Source organism: Schistocerca cancellata, chromosome 7 (genome assembly GCF_023864275.1).
Source record: "Schistocerca cancellata isolate TAMUIC-IGC-003103 chromosome 7, iqSchCanc2.1, whole genome shotgun sequence".
NCBI lineage: Eukaryota > Metazoa > Arthropoda > Insecta > Orthoptera > Acrididae > Schistocerca > Schistocerca cancellata.
Genome location: NC_064632.1, coordinates 251,002,397 through 251,025,345, shown reverse-complemented (window position 1 = coordinate 251,025,345; position 22,949 = coordinate 251,002,397). Strand labels below are relative to the sequence as shown.

The window sequence follows — 22,949 nt, the reverse complement described above, 5'->3', positions numbered from 1 at the left end:
TAAAGATCCACAATATGGTCTCTTCCAATGAGATTTGCTCTTTCTCTTTGCATTACAACTGCTCCAAAGAAGTAAGTAATTCATCATTGGTAGAATTAAGCAGTTTTGACAATAGCTAACGATGATAATTAAGTCAAGACCCTATGCTGTCGACAGGCATTGATATACATCAACGGGGACAGTTGAAAATGTGTGCCGTGACCGGGACTCGATCCCGGGATTTCTTGCTTACATGGCAGACGCTCTATCTATTTGAGCCACCGAGGCCAGAGAGGATAGTGCGATTGCGGGGGTTTATCCCTTGCACGCTCCCCGTGATGCCCACATTCCCAACTTAATGTACACACACTACATTCGTAGTACCCCTGGCCACTACACTCATTAGTTGTGGCAGACAATCTGACCAAGTCCCGTAAGAATTCGGGCAATGCGTGTGCATCCGCACAGAAGAAGGAGGTCATGGCCAGTTAGCCTGAACTATATATGGAGATGGTATCTGTTCTTTTGGACATGTCCGAAAGAATAGATGCCATTGGTGACCATGCCGCACTCTAGAAAGAAATGATAATTAAATCAAGACCCTACATTGTCGACAGGCATTGATATACATCAACGGGGACAGTTGAGAATGTGAGCCCTGACCGGGATTCAAACCCGGGATCTCCTGCTTACACGGCAGATGCTCTATCCATCTGAACCACCGAGGGCACAGAGGACAGTGCGTCTGAAGGGATTTATCCCTTGCATGCTCCCCATGAGACCCACATTCCCCACTTAATGTCCACACACTACATTCATGGTGCCCCTGCCCACTACACTCATTACTCGTGGCAGACAATCTGACCAAGTCCTGTAAGAGTTTGGGCAATGCGTGTGTATCTGCACAGAAGAAGGAGGTCACAGCTGGTTAGCCTGAACTATATATGGAAATGGTATCTATTCGGACATATCTGAAAGAACAGATACCATCTCCATATATGATGTTCAAAATGAACATGAAAGTGGGGAGATAAGACTAGAATGGTTGCAAAGTACTATTCAAAGTGTATCCTAACTGAGCAGAGTATTTGAAGCTTTGAAGGTATTGTATCACCATAAGTAGTTTTGTTAGCCAATTTCAAGTGTAAAGCAATTTTTAAATTCCGCCTGAGGTTAAAAACTATTATCTCTATTATATTGTTGTTGTTGTTGTTGTTGTTGTTTTGTTGTCGTGATCTCTAGTCCAGAGACTGGTTTGATGCATCTCTCTGTGCTACTCTATCCTATGCAAGCCTCTTCATCTCCGAATAACCACTGCAACTTACATGTTTCTGAATCTGCTTAGTGTATTCATCTCTTGGTCTCCCTCTACGATTTTTACCCTCCATGCTCCCCTCCAGTACTAAGCTGGTGATCCCTTGATGCCTCATAATGTGTCCTACCAATCGATCCCTTCTTCTTGTCAAGTTGTGCCACAAATTCCTTTTCTCCCCAATTCTATTCAGTACCTCATCATTACTTACGTGATCTACCCACCTAATCTTGATCGTTCTTCTGTAACACCACATTTCGAAAGCTTCCGTTCTCTTATTGTCTAAACTATTTATCATCCATATTTCACTTCCATACAGTCTTTACAAATACTTTCAGAAAAGACTTCCTGACACTTAAATCTATACTCAACGTTAGCAAATGCCTCTTCGTCAGAAACATTTTCCTTGCCATAGCCAGTCCACATTTTATATCCTCTCTACTCCGACCATCATCAGTTATTTTGCTCCCCAAATAATAAAACTCATTTACTGCTTTAAGTGTTTCATTTCCTGATCTCATTCCCTCAACATCACCAGACTTAACTCAACTACATTCCATTATCCTCATTTTGCTTTTGTTGATGTTCATCTTTTATCCTCCTCTCAAGACACTGTCCATCCGTTCAGCTGCTCTTCCAGGTCTTTTACTGTCTCTGACAGAATTACAATACCATCAGCAAACCTCAAAGTTTTCATTTCTTCTCCATGGATTTTAATTCCTATTCCAAATTTTTGTTTTGTTTCCTTTACTGCTTGCTCAATATACAGATTAAATAACATCAGGGATAGGCTACAACCCTGTCTCACTCCCTTCTCAACCACTGCTTCCCTGTCATGCCCCTCGGCTCTTATAACTGCCATCTGGTTTCTGGACAAATTGCAAATAACCTTTCACTCACTGTATTTTACCCCTGCTACCTTCAGGATTTGAAAGAGAGTATTCCAGTCAACATTGTCAAAAGCTTTGTCTAAGTCTATTAGTGCTAGAAACGTAAGTTTTCCTTTCCTTATGTGTTCCGACATTTCTACAAAGTCCAAACTGATCTTCACCAAAGTCAGCCTCTACCAGTTTTTCCATTCGTCTGTTAAGAATTCATATTAGTATTTTGGACCTGTGACATATTAAATTGATAGTTCGGTAATTTTCACATCTGTCAACACCTGCTTTCTTTGTGATTGGAATTACTGTAGTCTGAGGATATTTCACCTGTCTGATACATCTTGCTAACCAGATGGTAGAGTTTTGTCATGGCCAGCTCTCCCAAGGCTGTTAGTAGTTCTGACGGAATGTTGTCTACTCCTGGGGCCTTCGTTCGACTTTGGTCTTTCAGTGCTCTGTCATATTCTTCACACAGTATCATATCTCCCATTTCATCTACCTGTACATCCTCTTCCGTTTCAATAATATTGCCCTCAAGTACATCACCCTTATATAGACCCTGTACATGCTCCTCCCACCTTTGTACTTTCCCTTTGCTTAGGACTGGTTTTCCATCTGAGCTCTTGCTGTACATACAGATTGTTCTCTTTTTTCCAAACGTCTCTTTAATTTTCCGGTAGGCAGTAACTATCTTCCCCTTGTTGATATAAGCCTCTACATCCTTATATTTGTCCTAGCCATTCCTGCGTAGCCATTTTGCACTTCCTGTCAATCTCATTTTTGAGAGTTTGCACTCTTTTTCGTCTGCTTCATTTACTGAACTCTATCTCAGCAATTATTTATTGATAGTAGTAACTCAAAAGAGCATATTAGTGCATACTAAAATGAGAGACAGCAGCAGTATGCTTCGTGGCCAAAGATTATAAATTAAAACTCTCAAAATGAGAAGTAGTGATGAGAATGTATGGTTGCAAAAGCTTTGTACATAAGGTTTGGCTTTTGGATTTAGTCTGGTAATTCCCTGCACTGCCAAAAGTATGTGACTGTTAAGGAAGAGAATCTCATTGATAATAATGTTGTAGGATGCGCCAAGAATGTTAAAATGATAGATTGAAATCATACAAAAGTGAATTAAGAGTTGGTGGCTGCTAGTGGTAACACAACAGTGAGTAACAACGGCAGAAGAGCCGAGGTGCAAGGAGGTGCAGCAGAGGGACAGCAATACACAACATTGCGTACATCAGTGCAGATCCTGGCAATCACCTGATTTGCGCAGCACCACCAAGTCTACAGCTTCTGAAAGCTCATTTGTAGGATAGTTTTACATACAACAAGTGAATTCCAAGTTGAAAATTCCAATGAGAAAGAGCTGTTGCATTTTATCAGTAATTTCTGCTGTATGATGCATCTGTTTTGTGCTCTTCATTGGGAAACCAGGAAATACACTATAGTAAAAATATTAATTATTGCAGGTAAGTCTTAGTGGTATTATTGCACTGAGTGGAAAGTTATAGATAATAGTGGTTTCATTAGCCCAGTTGTAGGTCTGATGTTAATGTACAGATCTGATGTGCCCAACAATGTATGAATATTGAAACCATGGAGTTTGGTTTTGTAATAGATATTTTGCTAGGGAATAGACACACTGTACTAGAGAGTAGAACTAGTGTTGAGATTTGGAACTGGTGAGTTGGGCAATTTTTCCTTCATCATGAACGCAAGATCACGCTGCAGTGGAAGCAGATTACCTGGTTTAATGGATAATGATGAGCCCAGGTTTGACTCGAAGGCCCACACGAATGTAGGTCATGTATTATACCTCTAGAATGGTTGATTCGTGAAATCCCATGGAAACCTGTATACAACTAAGAGGAAATGGAAAGCAGTGAATGCACTGACAACTGCTGTAGTACACAAGGTTTCATCTTAGAAAGAATGTAGAAATCATAAGAGTATGAAAAGTAGCTGTATCATTAGCTTCCTCACAGTGACTAAACCTGGTGACAGATTGTAATCCAAATGAGATTGTTTTCTTTGTTTGCACAAGTAAACTGTCCAAACACATTGCTGTACTTAACTTATTTTGTCATTGCGCAAAGCTAAGAAACACATTTGTAACTTTTCATTCAATACTTATAAATACTTGACTTCAAATAAGGATCTAAGTGAATAAAATTTAAATATAACCTTGTATATTTTAATGATTAATCAAATACCATTAAAACGGTAGCAATTCTGGCAGTTAGCAATAACTGTCTTCATCCAGTACATCTTGTATGTGGTAGCTGCTCAGTCTTTGGGACGAGGCTGATACAGAGGTGCCGATCGTAAATTATACCGGCATTTAATGGCAGGCTGCCGATTAGAATGGGACTTTGAGAGATGTGGCTGGCTTTTACAGGATTTGGGTGCTATATCAGCTGATTTATGCCTATCACTGCCATTTCAGTACAGTTCCAGAGGTCAGGGTGCACCTGCACTGTGTGTACTCATTCTGGCAGTTCTAATTCTGCAGTGACTGGCAAAATCAGCTGTAATATTTTATAAAGGCCTTCCCAAAGCGGGGTAAACGTTTTAGTCTTTCCCATTTTTATAGCTGGATTGCTAAGTAGTATCCATTGCCCAGGCTCATACCCTGGAATTTTCACATTCTTTGGACTCTGTTTAACTTGCCTAATGGTAGGAGGACAGTTTTCTTAATCCAGTTTTCAGTAAGAGATGCAACACTTTTGTTTTTCTTTTTTCTTTCAGTTGGAAACATGTGGAATTTTCTGTGGGACGTCACGGAATATTCCCACTTTAGCACCTATAGTTTCGAGAAGTTCCGATAGGTGGCGGTTACTATATTTAGCTTTTAAAATGGCATCTATAATGGAGGTGTGTTTCAAGCAGAGAGGTGTCATTGAGTTTCTTTTGGTGAAAAACCAGAGCATCTCAGATATTCGTAGGTGCATGCAGAATTTCTGTGGAGATCTGGTAGTGAACAAAAGCATAATTTTATGTTGTCCACGTTGGACTGTTTTTCAAGGAAACTGCAACTGTTTGGGAATAAAAATTCAAATAAAACAATATATCTGTGTCAGTCACTTTTATTTTCTCCCTCGACTTATTTTGAGTGTTTATACTCTCACGGTGGAAAACAGCTGCATCGAGCTGGTACACGTGTATCAAGATATCGCCGTTTTCCACCCGAACGTGAAAGCGTAAATTCTGAAAATGCATCGCGGAGGAAAATAAAAATGACTGACACAGATAAATTGTTTTATTTGAAATTTTACGAACGAAAGCACGTCGGAGTCGTCGGGCGACGTATCTTTCATCGTCACGAGGTCACGCAAATCCGTCCAGTCTCTCACGTGCTGGATGGCTGCACACAGCTGTGACTCCTACAGTGTCGGAAAATTTGGACACTCTCATTCGAGGTGATCGACGGATCGCGATCGAACACCTCGCCGTACAACTGTACGTCTCTGTTGGTAGTGCTGACACACTTGTCCACCAATTGGGGTACTCAGAGATGTGTGTTCACTGGGTTCCTCACCGCCTAAAAGAAGACTGTAAAGAGCAGTAAAGGACCAGCCGTGTGGAGTTGCTTGTGTCCGTTACGAGGTCGATCGTGGCAATTTTTTGTCGAACGTTGTCACAGGCGATGAAACATTGTTCGTCACTTCAAACTGAGACAAAACAGCGATCCACAGAGTGGTGACACACTACCTCTCCTCTGTAGGAAAGGTTCGAAGCTGCACCCTCAGCCGATAAAGTCGTGACGACCGTCTTCTGGGACTCTGAAAGAGGTTACTCTGTTCGATATCCTTTCTCGAGGCACGGCAATTGAGTCGGACGTGTGTTGTGCTACCCTCGGGAAACTGAGGAAGTGACTTTGGTGTGTCCGTCGCCACAAAAATGCGAGTGAACTTCTCCTCTTCCGTGACGACATGAGGTCACACCCGAAAGGAACTGACAAAACTTCGTCGGACTGTTCTTCCTCGTCTGTCCTACGGCTCGGACCTCGCATCTTCTGACTTCTTTCAGTTTGGCACAGTGAAGGCTGCATTCCGTGGGAAGCAGTGCACGGACGACGGGGAAGTTATCGGTACGGCGAGACGTCGGTTCCGACGTCGACCGGTAGAGTGAAACCGTGTGGGCTTACAGGCCGTGCTAGTAAGGTGGCATAAAGCCGTCACATTGAATGGACGTTATGTTGAAAAACTGGGTTTTGTAGCCTAAAGAGTGGGGAATAGTATGGTATATGGGAATCCTGAATAAAAACAACTTTCTTTCAGAAAAAAATGTGTTGTGGTACTCGAAACTCCCTGTAGCATCAACATCTGGAGGCTACTTATCTACTTGGGCCATTAAAAAATTACCAGCGCTACAATTTTTTTGTGTTCACAGGAATAATATACTGAATAAACACCATTTATATTACAGGTTTTCCCCACCAATATCCGTGCACTTTTTCCATTGTTCTGGCAGCTTCCGAGCATAGAAAATAATTCTTTATGGGTATCCAGTGTTGTTGGTGGACAAATGAATGAAGTTCATCATTGGTGGTGAACTTCTTACCCCATATGACCTCTTTTATCGCGTCAAATGGGGCACAGTTGCTAGGAGCCAGATCTGTCTAATATGGATGATGTGGTAGCGTAGTAAACCGTAGTTCACGCATTGTGTCACAGCCCCAATTTCTCTGGCAGCATCATTGAATGAATGCGTCGGCCGAGTTGGTGCAGTGTACTGCAGTACAGATCACTGTTGAGGATTGTATTGGAGGGGAGCCAGTCCACAGCAATATCCTTTGCTGATCCTATAACACAGACACCATTTATTTGTGCACGAATAGTCCCGCCTGTGACTTCTCGGGACAATGGCTACTGGTATGCTTCCACTCCATAGAGTGGCATTTCTTTTCTGGAGTCGTGTGGAAGAACCCCGACTCATCGACAGCGACCAGATGCTCCAGAACTTCACTGGATCTGCACTGTACTGTTGCACCATCTGTTCGCTTCTCTCCACGTACTTCTTATTCTGTGCCACGGGGAGGGAATGGGGTTCGCATTTTGAACACGCCTTCTTCGTCTTCAAATCCTCGTGGATTATGATGTGAAGGGTTCCCTATGATAGACCCATTGACTTCTCTAGTTCATCAAATATGATTTTCCTTTGCCTCATTATCAAGTTATTGACATGCTGGGCTTTGTTTGGACATCCAGTGCTTTTGAATTTTTCAGCACAGTCCCTGCCATCTATGAACTCTGATACCCTACAAAACATATAGTTGCGACTTGGTACTGGTTCCCCACATACAGCTACTAACCTGATGTGGGCATCTGAAACAGTCACTCCTTCTCTCCAGAGAAACCAAACTGTCTGCTGTTGCCCATGCTTGTCTGCTTATATGTTGTATTGACAATGTCCACTAGTGTACTCACAAGCTGAAACAAGTGCTGCTGCAATATGCCACCTATGGGGACCAGCAACACCATACATCTGTATATCACTTCAAATGGAGTGCAACAAATGGATTTGTGCTCTCACATTATATGAGGACACAATGGAATGCAGCATTCTGTCCCATTCTGTATGGCTCTGAATCACAAAATTTAACAGCATTATGAGAATGGACTTATTGATATACACTCTACATGGTCTTCACTTCTAGAATGGAATGTGGTCATTCACCACTTCTTAATTATCAATACAAGGAATCCTACATGAATAGAGATGATAACAAATCACCTCTTTGATCTGTTCAGATGGCTTCAGCACTTTCAAATGGCTAAATGAGAATATCCCACAAGCTTTGGCAACTGTTTCTGCATTCATATCTGCCAGATGAACCATGGAGAATGTGATCAATAATTGATAAAATATACGTGTTATTTTGAGGTGAAATTGAAATGGTCTATGTCAAGGGCAACCAATTGACAAGGTTTCATGGATTCTGGAAGGGTTTGTAGAGGAATTTTTGGTTTTACATATTGTGCCCTTTGCACACTTATTAAAGCAACACCATACATAACTTTTAACATCCTGCTTACATGTAGGCCACCAGCACTTTGAGTCATTTGCACATTGGTTGCCTTTTCCTACTGTGGCCTGGTTGTATACTGTCACGTGATGGTTGCAAAATTCTTTATCCAAGGGATTTCAGAATAACAAGTTGATTGCCTAGGGATGTTTTACAGTAATGGATGTTACTAACTACCATAAAGTCTGGTGATGCTGCAGATTGCTTGCATTTTTTGTCCTCTTGCTGTTCTTTCTCTAATTCAGCAACTAGGGCTTTGTTGGCCCATATATTCCATACCATCCGACTTGAGGTGGCAGCATTTTGATGGAGCTTTCCTGGTTTGTGCTTTACTGAGTGATCATATTTCCTTAACTTTAGGACATACCTAGTCAGTCTACTACTAGGAGCCTTGAGGATTATAATGTCATTAAAGCAGCATGACCCCCCCAGGGGACCCACAGTCCCTTTTGTGGATACATGTGTGGCATGCACGGGGCCCCGAGCCATTGCAGTCTCCTTCGTTTTTTCAGGCAGCATTACCGTCCCTATTCCTCTCATTCCCTGTCCTTGCTCCTTTCTCTCTGCCCTCTCCTTACCATCTTGGTGGACTTCTTTATATCGACCTGGCTATCCTCCCGACTTTGTTTAGGTATGCTATTGTTTATTTTGCTGTTTCCATCTCATTTTTGGCGTTTTTGGTCCCATTGGGGTTTGACCTCCATTTCCAACATTTTCCGTTCAGTGTGAGCCATTTGGGGATGAACTCCCAACCTAGTTTCAATGGTGCAGGCTCCTCTCCCCCTCCACTCCCTTTTCCTGTTGCACCCTGGCCCCTTCGTGCTAGGTCACCAGCATGGTAGTCAGTCCGTGTGGTGGGGCTATTAAGTCCCACTTGGCTGAGCTCCCTGACAACACAGGGATCACACTATTAGTATCTGAACTTTTAATGCTTCGTTTATGCCAAGTAGTTGATGCTCGTCACTTTGGGGCATCAGAACTCCCGGCAAGGGCCGCTGTGCCAGACGGCCCTTGCTGTGGCTGGGTGGTGCCCACAGGGCAAGCCCCTGGTCGGAGTGGGTGGTACTAGGGTGGACGCCTTGCGCATGAAGTGCCAAAAGCTTCATCTTCCTGGCCATTCTGTGGCCATTTCTAAGTGATAGAAGACATGACACTCCTTCTGATCCTTCGGCCTTCCCTTCCCTGGCCACACCCTGAGAACAGGTTCAAGCTCGCTGGCTTGGGTTGAAACCTTTCCCTCGGTATCTGGTTTGTACCAGGATAGATGGCGAAAGTTTTGCCATGACCAAACCTTTGTTTTTTGTGGAGACAATTGAAGACAAGTATGGCGAAATGGAATCCATGAGTAATGTGGCCTGGTTCTTTACTCATAAAGACATCTTCTGGTGCCCAATCTAAAGCCCTGTGTGTTTGTGACAATCTCAGTGACATCCCAGTCTCCGTTGCACCCCACCAATCTTTGAACTCGGTACAGGGTATCATTTTCCACCAGGATCTTCTTCTCCAAACTGACGAGGAGCTCCATCATGCAAACATTGAGCAGCGAGGAGTTCGATGTATCCGCCATGTACAGTGAGGCCCTAAAACAATCGCACCAATACAGGTGTCTTTATCCTGGCCTTCAAGGGGGATACCCTCCCAGAGAAGGTCAAGGTGATGGTGTATTGGTGTGATGTAAAACCTTACATTCCACCACCGATGAGATGATTTAAATGCTTACAGTTTGGACACGTGTCTTCCTGCTGCACCAATGACCCCCTCTGCGGTGACTCCACTCCATGAGGGTGCCTGTGCTCCCCTGCCAGTGTGCATAAATTGTAATGCGCAGCATCCTCCATACTTGCCAGCATGCCCGGTGTATGTGAAAGAATGATAGATTCAAGAATGCAAGACCTTAAATCGGCTTACCTACACCGAAGCTTGTCGAAAGTGTGACCGGCTCCACCCCGTGCCTAGTAGTTGATATAACAGTCTTTACGTTTGTCATGTATTCGAAATTTAACGGATTCCTTGCGGCACTCATGCGCAAGATCTCATTCTTTTCATGGCAATCCATGATAACTTCATAAGCTAGATGCTAAAAATGGCATCAGTAGTCAATAACTAATATCTACAGTTTATTTTGTATTTCTCTATTATACTGAGTACAATCAGTGGCATTTTTACTGTTTATTTTGAATGATATTTAACAGGATATTCTCAATCTTTTTGCCTTTATTTCATTTTCAGTTGTTCGCATTTAGAATCAAATTAATTATTGATATACATATCGTAAAATGTCTCTTGTCTTTATTCTGTAGTTTTATGGTGTTTTACGGACTATAAGACACACTTTTTTCTTTGAAAAATTTCCTACAAAATTCAGGTGCATCTTTTAGCCGAAATTAATATAAAAGCGTCTAGTGTTTTATTTAAAATTCAAACCAGTCTTAAAAATGGCCATCTGTTCAATGCTGTGGGAAAGCTATCTCTGTCTGGGAACATTGGAATCAACTGGCAGCAGCAGTGCACCGATGCGGCGAACATGAGTTGCGGAGATTCACATGCTTGCTAACTCTGTCTGCTTCACGCCACGCCACCACAAAAACAGAACACTGTCTAGCCTATGATGCTGCATTGCAGTCTATTGCGCCAGTATACTTGAACTGAAAGTGATTTGTTAGTGGCTAGTTTCGTGAAGGAAAAAAATAAAAGATATTCACGTGATGTGGGCTTTAAATTGATGGTAGTAGCATATGGAGAACAACATGGAAACATAACAGCTGAGCGGCATTTCGCCTCTCCATCAACAGAAAAAACATTCATGATTGGCGGGCTATTAAAGGAGAACTGAAAACAACGAGCGAGACTAACTGTGCAAATAGAGGACTGAATTCAAAATGGCCAAAACTAGAAGGTGATGTATTGAAATGGTTCACAGACACTGTCAAAATGGCATTGGAATTAATACAAAAATAATTCAAAATACACGTTCGTAAGCTAGCGCTACAGTGGAAGAACAGACTTTAAGGGTTGAGTTGATTCGTTCTAGAGGTCTATTAACCAAAAGCAAAATATTTCAGAAAATCCCACAAGAGCATGAAGAGAAAATAATATCTACTTTTGCTTCAGTTACATCCATTCCCCCTCCAACACCCTCCTCTTCCCAGCCCTGCCCCATTTGCCCCACACCTTCCCCATCACCCTCCCTCTCCCACTCGTCTTTCCCCTCCCCCTCCTCATCAGTACCCATACACACCCCTTTGGGTGTTGCTTCCACTCCCCCGCTGGAGAAGTACTCCCCTTCTTCGGCAGCCGCTGTTACTGGTGCTTCCTCCCGGGACTCCTCCTCCCGGCAGCTCCCTGAAAGGCGATCTGCAGCTCCACATCGGCTGCGCGATCCATGCCTCTTGGGCGCCATGATTACCAGGTGTAATTCCTTGCCCGCCCTCACTGCAGTCTGCCCTTCTCTTCCTTCACAAAAGAAGAAGCAGAAACACAAGAACAAGTGCAAGGCCCCTCCGTTACCCCCTGAGGTGCCGCCTTCTCCTCCTCCAGCCAATGAACCAACAGAGTCTGACCCCACCTATATGGACATTACCCCATCCTTATAGGTGACAGATGGCAACTCAATGGCGTGACCGGCTCCGGTCTGTTCGCTTCCCATTTGGACTCCAACTTGAGAATCCTCCAGTGGAATTGTAATGGATATTTGCATCACCTCCCGGAGTTGCAGCCCCCTTCTTTCCTCCTACACTGCTGCTTGCATCGCTCTCCAGGAGACCCATTTTGTCAGTTCTTACTCCCCCACCCTTCGTGGGTTCCACACTTTCTGTCAGAACCGAATTGGCCCCTTGCAGGCTTCTGGTGATGTTTGCACCTTGGTCCGCAAGGACATTGTTAGTAAATCGGTTCCCCTCCATACCACTCTGGAAGCAGTTGCTATCAGGGTCCATCTGGCCACTCCAATCACAATCTATAATCTTTACCTCCCGCCTGACAGGCTGCCCACATCCCTTGCCCTAACTACCCTTCTTTAACAGCTCCTTCCTGCTTCTAGGGGACTTCAGTGCCCACAACCCTCTTTGTGGTAGTCACGCGACTACTGCTCTGGGCAGGACAGTTTAAACTGTTCTGGCAGGGCTTGACCTCTATCTACTAAAGACTGGCACTCCCATACACTTTAGTGTAGCACACGTCACTTTCTCTGCCATTGACCTCTCCATCTGCAGTCCCGGCCTTCTTCCCTCCATTCAGTGGGGTGTCCACGATTTTTTACATGACAGTAATCATTACCCAATTGTTTTGTCCTTCCTTCAGTGTATCTTGCTCCATCACACTCCCAGGTGGGCCTTTTCTAAACCTGATTGGGGTGCCTTCTCCTTTGCTACCATCCTCCCTGTACTACCACACAGCAGCATTGATGAGTCTACAGACTTTGAGTGCCACCATTCTTTCCGCAGCTGTTTCAGCCATCCCTTCTTCCTCGGGTTTCCCCCGTCGGAACATGGTCCCTTAGTGGACACCGGAAATTGCTGCGGCCATAAAAGACTGCCGCAGTGCTCTTCAACACTTCAAACAGCACCCTTCTACTGCTCTCCTTCTGGTCTTTAAACGATTCTGCATCCGGGCCTGTTACCTAATCAAATTTCAGAAACAGATTTGCTGCGAATGATATGTGGCTGCCATAGGACCGCACACCCCCTTTTCACAAGTCTGGGCGAAACTCAGGCGAATTTTTTGCCATCGTCCTCCCACTGGCCTTGCAGGAATTTCTCTGCGTGGTGTTGTCTTTACCCATCCGGACTTTGTCGCAGAGCATTTCGCTCAACACTTTGCCCAAGCTTCTCCATCGACTCAGTATCCATCCAGGAGGAGGAACACCTCCTTCTGAAGAAAGAGCACTTGGAACGACTGTCTTTGTCTTTCGTTTCTCACTGCTTGGAGCCTTATAATGCCCCATTTAGCGAGTGGGAATTTGCCAGCGTCCTCGCCCTTTGTCCCGACACGGTTCCTGGACTGGATCAGATACGTAATGCTCCAACACTTATCGGTGGCTGGCCACCGTCATATATGGACCTCTCCCCAGCGGCAGGAAAGCATTGTTATTCCAGTATTGAACCCTGGGAATCCACCTCTTCAGTTGGATAGTTACCGTCCATTTAGCCTTACCAAAACTCTCTCAAGCTCCTTGAAAGGCCTGGTGAGTCGGCGGCTGTTTTGGATCTTTGAATCCCGTGACCTTTTGTCACCGACTCAAGGTGGTTTTTGCTGTGGCCGCTCTACGGTGTATAACTTGGTCCACCTGGAGTCTGCTATCTGGTCGGCTTTTGCCCATCGGCGACGCCTCATTGCAGCCTTCTTTGACCTGCATAAAGCCGACGACACCACCTGGCGCCACCATATCCTCACCACCCTTCACAAATGGGGCCTTCGTGGCACTCTGCCCATTTTTATCCGCAACATTCTTTCATGTCGCTCTTTCTGGGTCCAAGTTGGTTCCTCCTACAGCACTTCCCATTGGCAAGAAAATGGGGTTCTACAGGGTTCCGTGCTGAGCGTCCCTCTCTTTCTTGTAGCCATTAATGGAGTGGTGGCAGCTGCTGAGCCAACAGTGTCCCCCTCTTTGTATGCTGATGATTTTTATATCTACGTCACTTCCTCTGTCATGGGCACTGCAGAATGCCGTCTACGGGGGGCATATGCTGATGATTTTTGTATCTACGTCACTTCCTCCGTCATGGGCGCTACAGAATGCCGTCTACAGGGGGCCGTCTTGGGCGCTCTCCCATGGCTTTCAGTTTTCAGTGGCCAAGTTGTGTGTCATGCCTTTCTGCCATCGCTGTACAGTCCATTCCCATTCAGACCTGTTCCTTGATGGCCAATCCATCAAAGTGGTGGACACCCATCGCTTCTTGGATCTGGTCTTCGATGCCTGGTTGACATGGCTCCCCCATCTTCGCCAGCTGAAGAGGATGTGCTGGTTGCATCTCAGTGTACTTAGATGTCTGTGCAATACCACCTGGGGTGCAGATTGCTCTATTCTGCTGTAATTGTACAAAGTGCTAGTCCAGTCTCGTTTAGACTATGGGTGTCCTGTCTATGGTTCTGTGTCACCTTCGACATTGCAGACACTAGAACCCATCCACCATTGTGGGGTACGACTTGCAACTGGTGCCTTCTGGACTAGCCCCACGATTAGCCTTCTCGCAGAGGCGGGGATTCCACCGCTGCGAGTTTTGCACCAGCAACAGCTGATATCTTGCGTGCTCCGCATTCGCTGCATCCCAAAGCACTGTAATTCTGGTCTCCTTTATCCAGACAAGGAAATCAACCTCTGGCGGCGGCGGCCACGATGTGGGCTTACCATGGCCGCACGTATTCAGTTGCTCTTTTCTGATCTCCGGCACTTCCCTTTACTGCCTCTCTTCTTTGCTCACGCATGTACCCCTCCATGGTGCGTCCCTTGGCCATGGCTCTGTCTTGGTCTCTCCACCATTCAAAGGATTCTGTCCCTCCGGAGGCCCTTTACCACCAATTCTACTGTCTCCTCAGTTCATTCCATGGTTCAGAAGTGATTTATACTGATGGCTCCATGGTTGCTGGTCACATTAGTTATACTTACACCCAAGGGAAACACACGGAACTTCCGTGCCAGATGGCTGTAGTGTTTTTACTGCAGAGTTGGTAGCCATCTTGCGAGCACTGGACCATGTCTGCTTCTGCTTAGGACTGTCCTTCACTATCTGTAGTGACTCCATGAGCAATTTGCAAGCTATCGGCCAGTGCTTACCTCGCGACCCGTTGGTCCTAGCTATCCAGGACTCCCTTTCTCTCCTTGATCATCTTGGATGCTCAGTGGTTTTCATTTGGACCCCAGGCCATGTTGGGATCCCTGGCAATGAACTTGCTGGTCGACTGACTAAATTGGCTACTAACAGGCCATCTCTTGCTATTGGCATTCCGGAAATAGACCTTCACTCGGCATAACGTTGTCAGGTTTTGGGACTTTGGAATGCAGAATGGCACACTCTTTCTTCGCCGAACAAGGTCAGGGCAATAAAGGAGTCTGCAACTGTGTGGCAGTCCTCCTTATGGGCCTCTCGTAAGGCCTCTGTCATCCTTTGCTGGCTCCACATCGGCCGTACTTGGCTGACTCACGGTTATCACCTTCGTGAGGACCTCTCTCTCTGTTGTTGTGGATCAGTGTTGACTGTGGTTCACCTCTTACTGGACTGTACCATCTTAGCCACCCTGCGAACGACTTTTCCTCTGCCTTCCCACTCCTTTCCTTATGGGGTCTGTTTTATCTTGAGTGTCTATATTGTCTGCCTGTGCTTCTTCCTCCATGCCCTTGTCATTAGTTACTTTCTTTCCCTCCTCTCTTCTTCCACCTTCTTCCTTCCTTCTCTGTCAATCGTTTGTAATTTTGTGGCCATTGTAGTACCCTCTTCGAGTTATTCCAAGGTCGGAGGGTCTGATGACTGCATAGTTTGGTCCCTTCTCCAATCAAACCGTAAAGCAGCATGGTCAGTCACAACCATAAATTTTCTCCTGTATAAGTAACATTTGAAATAGTGTACTCCATACACTAGAGCTCACTGCTTTTTTACTGCTATGCTATAGTTAAAATCAGCTAGATTTAACTGTTTAGATGCATACCCAAGAGAGCATTCAAATTCCCCATGAACTTGACAATGGACACACTGAACTGCAAAATCACTTTCATCGTAGGAGAGTATAAATTGTTTCTCAAAATCAGGGTACGCCAAAATGGGTGACTGGCTTAGAATTTCTTTCACTTTTAACATGGCCATTTCACACTCAGGGCTCTGTAAATGCTACTTCCTTCTTTAGCAATTTGGTGATAGGTTTGGCAGTAGTGACATGTTTTGGTACAAAGCGATGATGATGATGATGATGATGATTATTTGTCAAGCCCAGAAAGGATGGTAATTCTTTTATATTACAAGGTGCTGCATTGTTAACTGTGGGTTGTGTTGAACTCCTTCAGCTGAACTTATGTGACCCAAATAATTAATTTGCGGTTCAGTAAACTTGCATTTCTCCAATTTCAGGCTGAGATTTTCCTTTTGAATGCACAAAAGGAAAGCTCCTAATAGTTGCAAGTGTCCCTCTAGGGAACTGGAAAACTCACTGATTTCATGTGAATAGTTCTCGGGGTTCAGCATTTGTTTGACGCCTATGCTCCTGAGCTAAAGACCGGTAAGTGCCGTCAGTCCTCTTTCACTGTAAGCCCCGGGTACACTTCAGCGACCAGTGTGTGGCATGGTGGTGGGATGTTCTGTGTCACAGGGACTGTGGATCTTGGCTTAACCAAGTGAATCGTGTGGATCATAAAAACCTGTGTAAAAAACCTCAGTCTCAAGGTATGCTGCTTGCTAATGAGATGTGTAGCTGTGAGGAGGAACAGTCTTAGCAGGCAACCTCCCACAACTCAGTTGTATATGGCTCACCTTGGCAAGTGGGGCTCTGTCTGGGTGGACTTCCTTCCCTAGCTGCTCATGGGAACTTCTTGAGACCTGGATCTAACGTTCCTACTTCTAGTGGTTTCGGTGATCCATCTGGCCTTATTAACAATCAAACTCCTATGAGGCCGCATGTTGCTCGTCCTCATGGGCCATCTCCGAATGTCAAGGGAAGTATTAACAGTAATGGACCACATCGTGTGGTAGAGAATGTGTTGTGATGAAATGTATGAATGGTTCTTTTGAAAAACTATCCCCCTTCTGTACCCTTAAAGATCTGGAGGGACTTGCAGGGCTACTTTAAATCTATCAAGAGGTTGTACAATGGTACTCTCATGCTCGTGACTATGAAGGCTTCGCAAGTAAACAAGCTGTTGAATGCCAAGCTACTTGGAGATATCCCATCAAAAGTGAGCTGCACACTGGGTTAAATAGAGTTAAAGGAGTTGTAACATGCTAGGTCATTATGGATATGGATACAAATGACCTGCAACAGGAATGGAAAAATACGTGGGTGACTGAAGTCCAGAATGTTATGAAAAGTATTGATGGTGAGCTTCAAAAATCGGCATCTTTTATCCTGACATTCTGTCTGCTGAACTTGTGTGAGTGTATCGCAGGAGGCTTTCTCCGAATCAAGGTTGGACATTATGTCCCGATTCCAATTCACTGCTTCAACGGTCAAAGCTTTGGTCTCACCCATATAGGTTGTAATGATCAGGCTACATGTGGAAGATACGGTGCCACAGCACAAGAACCAAATTTTCAATGCATCGCTCCATCCATGTGTGTTAATGGCCCATCTGATTTGGTGAAGAGAAGGAATTTTAAGACCACTCAGCCACCAAGTTTTGTGAAGTCTCTTTCCCCAGTGTTGAAGCAGCTTGTCCAGAAGGCCAGTGTTAGAACTCAAAGACGATAGAGCAAGGCACATCTGTCTGCACCTGTAAAAAGCAGCTACCAGCCTGCACAACTAGCCCTGCAGCCCAACCTCTGTATCACTGAAAAGTTATAGTTGCCAAACGTAATATCAGCGATGACAGCAAACACTCATGACAGACATGGGAAGACAGCCAGCAGAATCTTTCTGTTACATTGGCCTTCCCACAGTCCCTTAAATCCAGGCAGGGTACATAGACCAGCAGGACAAAGAAATCCACCCCAAAGCCGTTGGCCCATTCAACTGTCCAATGGATCCAATGATGACCATACTGTTGATGGTACGGACATTGACTTTCACCTGAGGGAACCAGTGAGTCGATATGAGTGATGATAGACTTAATGTGCAATGTGCTTCACATTTTAGAGTTCAAAGTTTCCTTGATATTGGTGTTATTAGACACTTTTTAAAATATTTTGGAAGTTCTACAGTTTACATGTCAGATTAGAAATATGGCCATGTTTATTATTACACAATTCCCGTATAATTTCTCCTACTCACAGAATCACATCATAGTGCTTCATTAGTTTTCAGTTTGGCACAGATTGTGAAGCAACCATTGAAATTAGCACTTTGTGTTGAACAGCATGTTTAGCCACTTGCTGATAATTTGCTCTTGGCCACAGTCTGCAGGTGGCCGTTCATCTGCTGGTTGGTGGCTGCACTCACATGAAAGTCTTTGAAGTTACAGCAAAGATGGTACCAACATGACTGCTTTCACTTGTGGGCCCCGCTTCTGGTATGGTAGGACACACCTGTGTTGATATTGTAATTTGATGTGCTGGGAGTGTGGATAAAGATGGGTCTTGCACCTGGGTGTTCTTTGAGCCTTCAGTACCAGTGGAACAACATCAGCAGTCATGTTTGCTGTGGGATATCTCCACCTAACACTTAATAATGGCTGTGGGAAGCACCTGATTGTCATTTTCACTTCGTACTGGTGCGCATGTATGTTAGTGTGCGCGCGCGTGCGTGTGTGCACTTGTGTCCATAAAGGTGTGACTTTACTATGTGTTTTTGTACTATAATGTTTTCTCATAGAATGCTGAAACATTGTAGGCAGTTTGTGTCTTGTTGCTTTACTGGTTGTATTTACAGCGGTGATGCGCCACGCGATGGCCCCTCCGAGTGGCCCACCTGTGCTGCCGCCACCGCCTCCTGCTCCACCGAGCTTTATGCCGCCTCCTTTTATGCCCATGCCTGGTCCACCTTTGATGGACACATCAATGGTGGCACCTATTGCAGCAGCTATGGAGACCCCGATTGCCCCAGTGCAAAATCCAGTGCCAGCTATTGTAAGGTAGTTATCTGTCTTTTGTCAGTTTTTCCTTACTGTGCATTCCCTGCTGTTTAAAAGTCAAGAAGCATGTTAACTAAAATTTCATATTTTAATTCCTTAATGCCAAATGTTGCGAATTCACATCATACCACTGCTGTGTTAATAATTGAAAGACAACAGTTTTTGAGTCAAGTGCTGACTGCACTTATAGATGTCAATGCTTCTGACCAGTGCTGCACCCTCTTGAGCGTTTTGGGTACCTCTTAAGTGCCACAATTCTTGATTGTATCTTTTATCTAGAAATGTATTCAGGCATTAAGAGGTTACAGATTATTTCCTTAAATTAAGTTTTGAGCCCTAACATGGTTACTGGGTATTTTAAAATAGCTTTAGATATTAATATAAAAGTAGTAATGAAAGGGTAGTGAAATTCTTGGTGGTAATTTTAAAATAAAGTGTGTGATCTAAATTCTGTATTAAGCACTTGCTGTCAAATCCACACTTTTTCTTTTCTCTTGTCTTTTTGCTGATTTTTTTCAGTCGTCTAGTCATTCTTTTCCTCCACCTTCTCCTGGTATATTTACGAGTAAAACTAAGGAAGCAAGTTACTTTGAGACGTACGGCAGGAGATAGATGTGATTGTGCAAGTTTTGGAAGATTGCCACAGGATGTCCAGAGATGTAGGTAGCCAAAGGAAGCACTTTTAGGAGTGAAATACTGGTTTAAAATCATTCTCCTATATTCTGACAGTATGGAATACAGTTGGGTGCACTCACGATAGAAAGACGGACCATTAACCAGTCAAGGCGATCATAGTAAGATGTCGTTTTGCAGAGGAACATTGTCTGAGAGCAGTCAGGAGACAGAGAGAGGAGAGATTGCAAGTCTTGCTTTGCCGGAGGCCAGAACCAGAGAGAGTATCCTTACAACGTCCGACATGGTGGCTGAGTTCTGCAGCTATCACATGACGTATTTTATGAAAACAAACAGCTTCTGCTGAGGAGAGGATTGTATTCAGCATGTAAGCCACAATAGTTGTTACTTGAATACTACAAACGAAAATTTAGGTGAATGAAAATTTAGCAATAAAAATTCATGATACCCCCTTACTGGCTAGGCAATCTGCACATGCTGCCCCGTTCCATAAACCACATATAGTGGCCGGATGACCCATGTTTGGGACTGAATAGGTAAGAGTAACGTGGGCCAAAATTGCCAGATTAGCTTACAAAAAATTCGCAGAAGTGGATATTTTGTTTTTGCGACTGGCCTTTTTAAGGACTGCAGAGCTAAGACGGTGGCACAACACTCGTATGAATAACATTAGAGGGGGCCTTGAAGGATTGTTATGATAGTATGACTGTGGGTACTAAGTGGAGGTTTTACAAAATTCCATAGGCATGGAAAAGGAGAGTGATTTCCTTTTTGTTGAAAAACTGATGGGTGCAACCCCCCTAAAAAGCTTCGAAAAAGTCAATTACATTTCATCCTATTATCCTAAATGAATGCATGACAAGCTAACACACCATTCCACAAACAAGTTCATAGGTTGATCTTGTAATGCAAATCTAATCACGGATTATCCCAAAATAGCAAGTAAAACCCAGGGTCGTGGTTGTAGAGATGTTACAAAGCTTGGTGAGATTCACTGAGAAACAAATCGGAATCAGATTCAAAACTGATCTTTCACAAGGCTTAACTAAAATATAATGAGGCAGCAGAAGAGGGACAATTAATTGTAAAACATAAAAATGCAAGACAATTGAGGTTACAAGCGTCCCGGAGAGAGTTTAAAAATTGCTAATAAAGATTGCTACTTCTCAAAGTTTTAGTGACTAATTGAAGCTACCAAGAAAACACCATATAAACATGACAGTGATACAACACAAATTAAGCATGATTTAGTATGTGTTGTACATAACATTCTTTTGAAATGGTCATGTTGCTCATGCATCAGAATAGTGAAAGCAGTTATGATTGTCACACATATTAAAACTTGATCATTAACAACTATGAGCTTAAATTCATGCTAGGATTTATTGAGAACTTGGATGCCTGAGTCCATAGGAGGGATCTCTCTTATTATAATAAAATAGAAGGTTAGCACAACATACGGTAACAGAGTAAAAATGAAGTTAATAGGTAATGTGAAAACTTTATACATACTAGATCAAAATTTAAGGTTGCTGATTCTATATTAAAGCAAACTCTCTTCATGATAGGTAACTGTGGGGTGAGGTTCAGGGACAGCCACATGTAGAGAACTGCAAAAACATTTATTGTGTGGAAATTCTACAGTCACTTAAAATGAAAATATGGCTAAAAGTGAAGAGACAGTAAGTGGGAGCGTGACAGTGAGCATTGTCTTTTGCTGGTGGGAGTCAGCAGTATCCGATACAGCGCTGTCTAAACTGATCTGTCCACTCTCCTATCTGTTAGCTGAACTATTGATAATAGCAAGTGGGTGCTGGTAATGTTTGACAGCGCCGACAAGATCTCATGGTGACTTATCTTGAACAGTAAACCTGGAAAATATAACAAAAATGGGTCCCGACATGTAGTAAGTGTGTACTGTAGCTGGGCAGAAAGTTTGTTAGTGGGTGTGATTACATCACACCATGAGCTACTGAATAGTAACCCACTGTCAGTCAGTGTGGTGTGTTATGATTCAATGATAAGTGTAGCGTTATAGCAAACAATGATCATGGACAGCAACTCAGGGATGACATACTGCCAGCTGTTGCAAACTGTGATGAACTTTTTAACTGTCATTTAAAAGAGGATATAGGCAGATGTATTTTTGCTGTAAGGTTATTATTACAATGGACTAGTTGCACCTTAACAGTAACTTAATAATGGGGTAAGAATGATTCTGTAGTGGGATAGAGCATTTGTAGTCGGGCTGTAAGCTGGACGTTAATATTAGCGAACAAGTGGAAAAATACTTCAATAGGGGTTAAATTAGGGCAGAGTTTATGATGTAACCCTAACTGAATGCTAGTGATGAAGTTATTCACTTGTAATTGGATTTTATGTGTACTGTAGAACATAATTTGCATAGCCTGGAGCAAGGTCAACGATGTGGTGAATTTGTAAGTTGTCCCTGAACTAGCAACAAGTCATGTTTATTGGTCTTTACAAAGTTTTCTTGTCACACCAGTTTGGTAACTACTATCTTAAGTTTCTGGATATTGGTGAGCAAGTTACCTTCTGAGTGAGTTGATTGCACTTTCTCCTGAGTGAAGGTGCTTTTGGATTCTAAGCGAGTGATGTTAACAGTGAGTAGCAGTATTCCAGTGTTTGGCATTGTGATAACTGTGTGTCCCAAACAATTTTTTTTAACATGACTCTGCTGACATTAAACCAATCTGGCTTTGCCCTGCTTTATGGAACATGGTCAGTGTCACTGCGTAATTGCCCCCTGATGTTTTTAATTATTTGTGCGATATCTTGTAGGGGATAGAGGATGTATATCTGACCAAAATGTTCCAGATTAGGTGCACAGTCCAACAGTTGTATGGCTATATTTGGCAGGTGACATTCTTTTTCTTGGAAAAGTATCTGGTTGATCTTTGCCATAACCTGCATGTAAAGTTGTGCATGCAGGAATTTTGATAGATGTTGAAATAGTATGGCTGAAGAGGCAGGCTGAACGTGGAAAGGCTGTGTTCCCAAAGCAGCTGTTATCAGGAAAGACAAGATGCCAAACTCGCAGCACATCGTGATAATGTGTAGTAACTCAGCAGAGATAGCAGCTGTCGTGATGCCGGGAATTTCTTGATCTTAAAGCATAGTCATGCAGTCAAATTCTGTCAGTCAGGGATGGTACCCTCAGCAGTAGAACAGGTCTACATTGGATGGCCAGAGTTAGTAGAACAGAAACAGGCTTTTCAACCTCTTGCAACAATTACGTTTGTAGCAGTAATCTGGTAGTATTACCAAAATTTGGAAACATCACAGGTCTGCCAGTTGTGCAGCAACGAAAGACACAACACAAGCTGTCTTCACATGGAGCTAAGTTATAAGTGTGGAGATGACTCTTGTAACGTGAGATGCTGT

At 43.7% G+C, this 22,949-nt stretch overlaps 1 protein-coding gene across 1 annotated transcript in view; it reads left to right on the top strand.

Annotated features, from left to right (window-relative positions):
• The window catches only part of LOC126092502 (RNA-binding protein 42-like), a 331,306-nt gene that overhangs the window by 47,380 nt on the left and 260,977 nt on the right, over positions 1-22,949 (top strand). Inside the window, exon 3 of the mRNA XM_049908125.1 lies at positions 18,710-18,911. Within this exon, the coding sequence (XP_049764082.1) occupies positions 18,710-18,911 (202 nt within the window). The remainder of the gene's footprint in view (positions 1-18,709; positions 18,912-22,949) is intronic.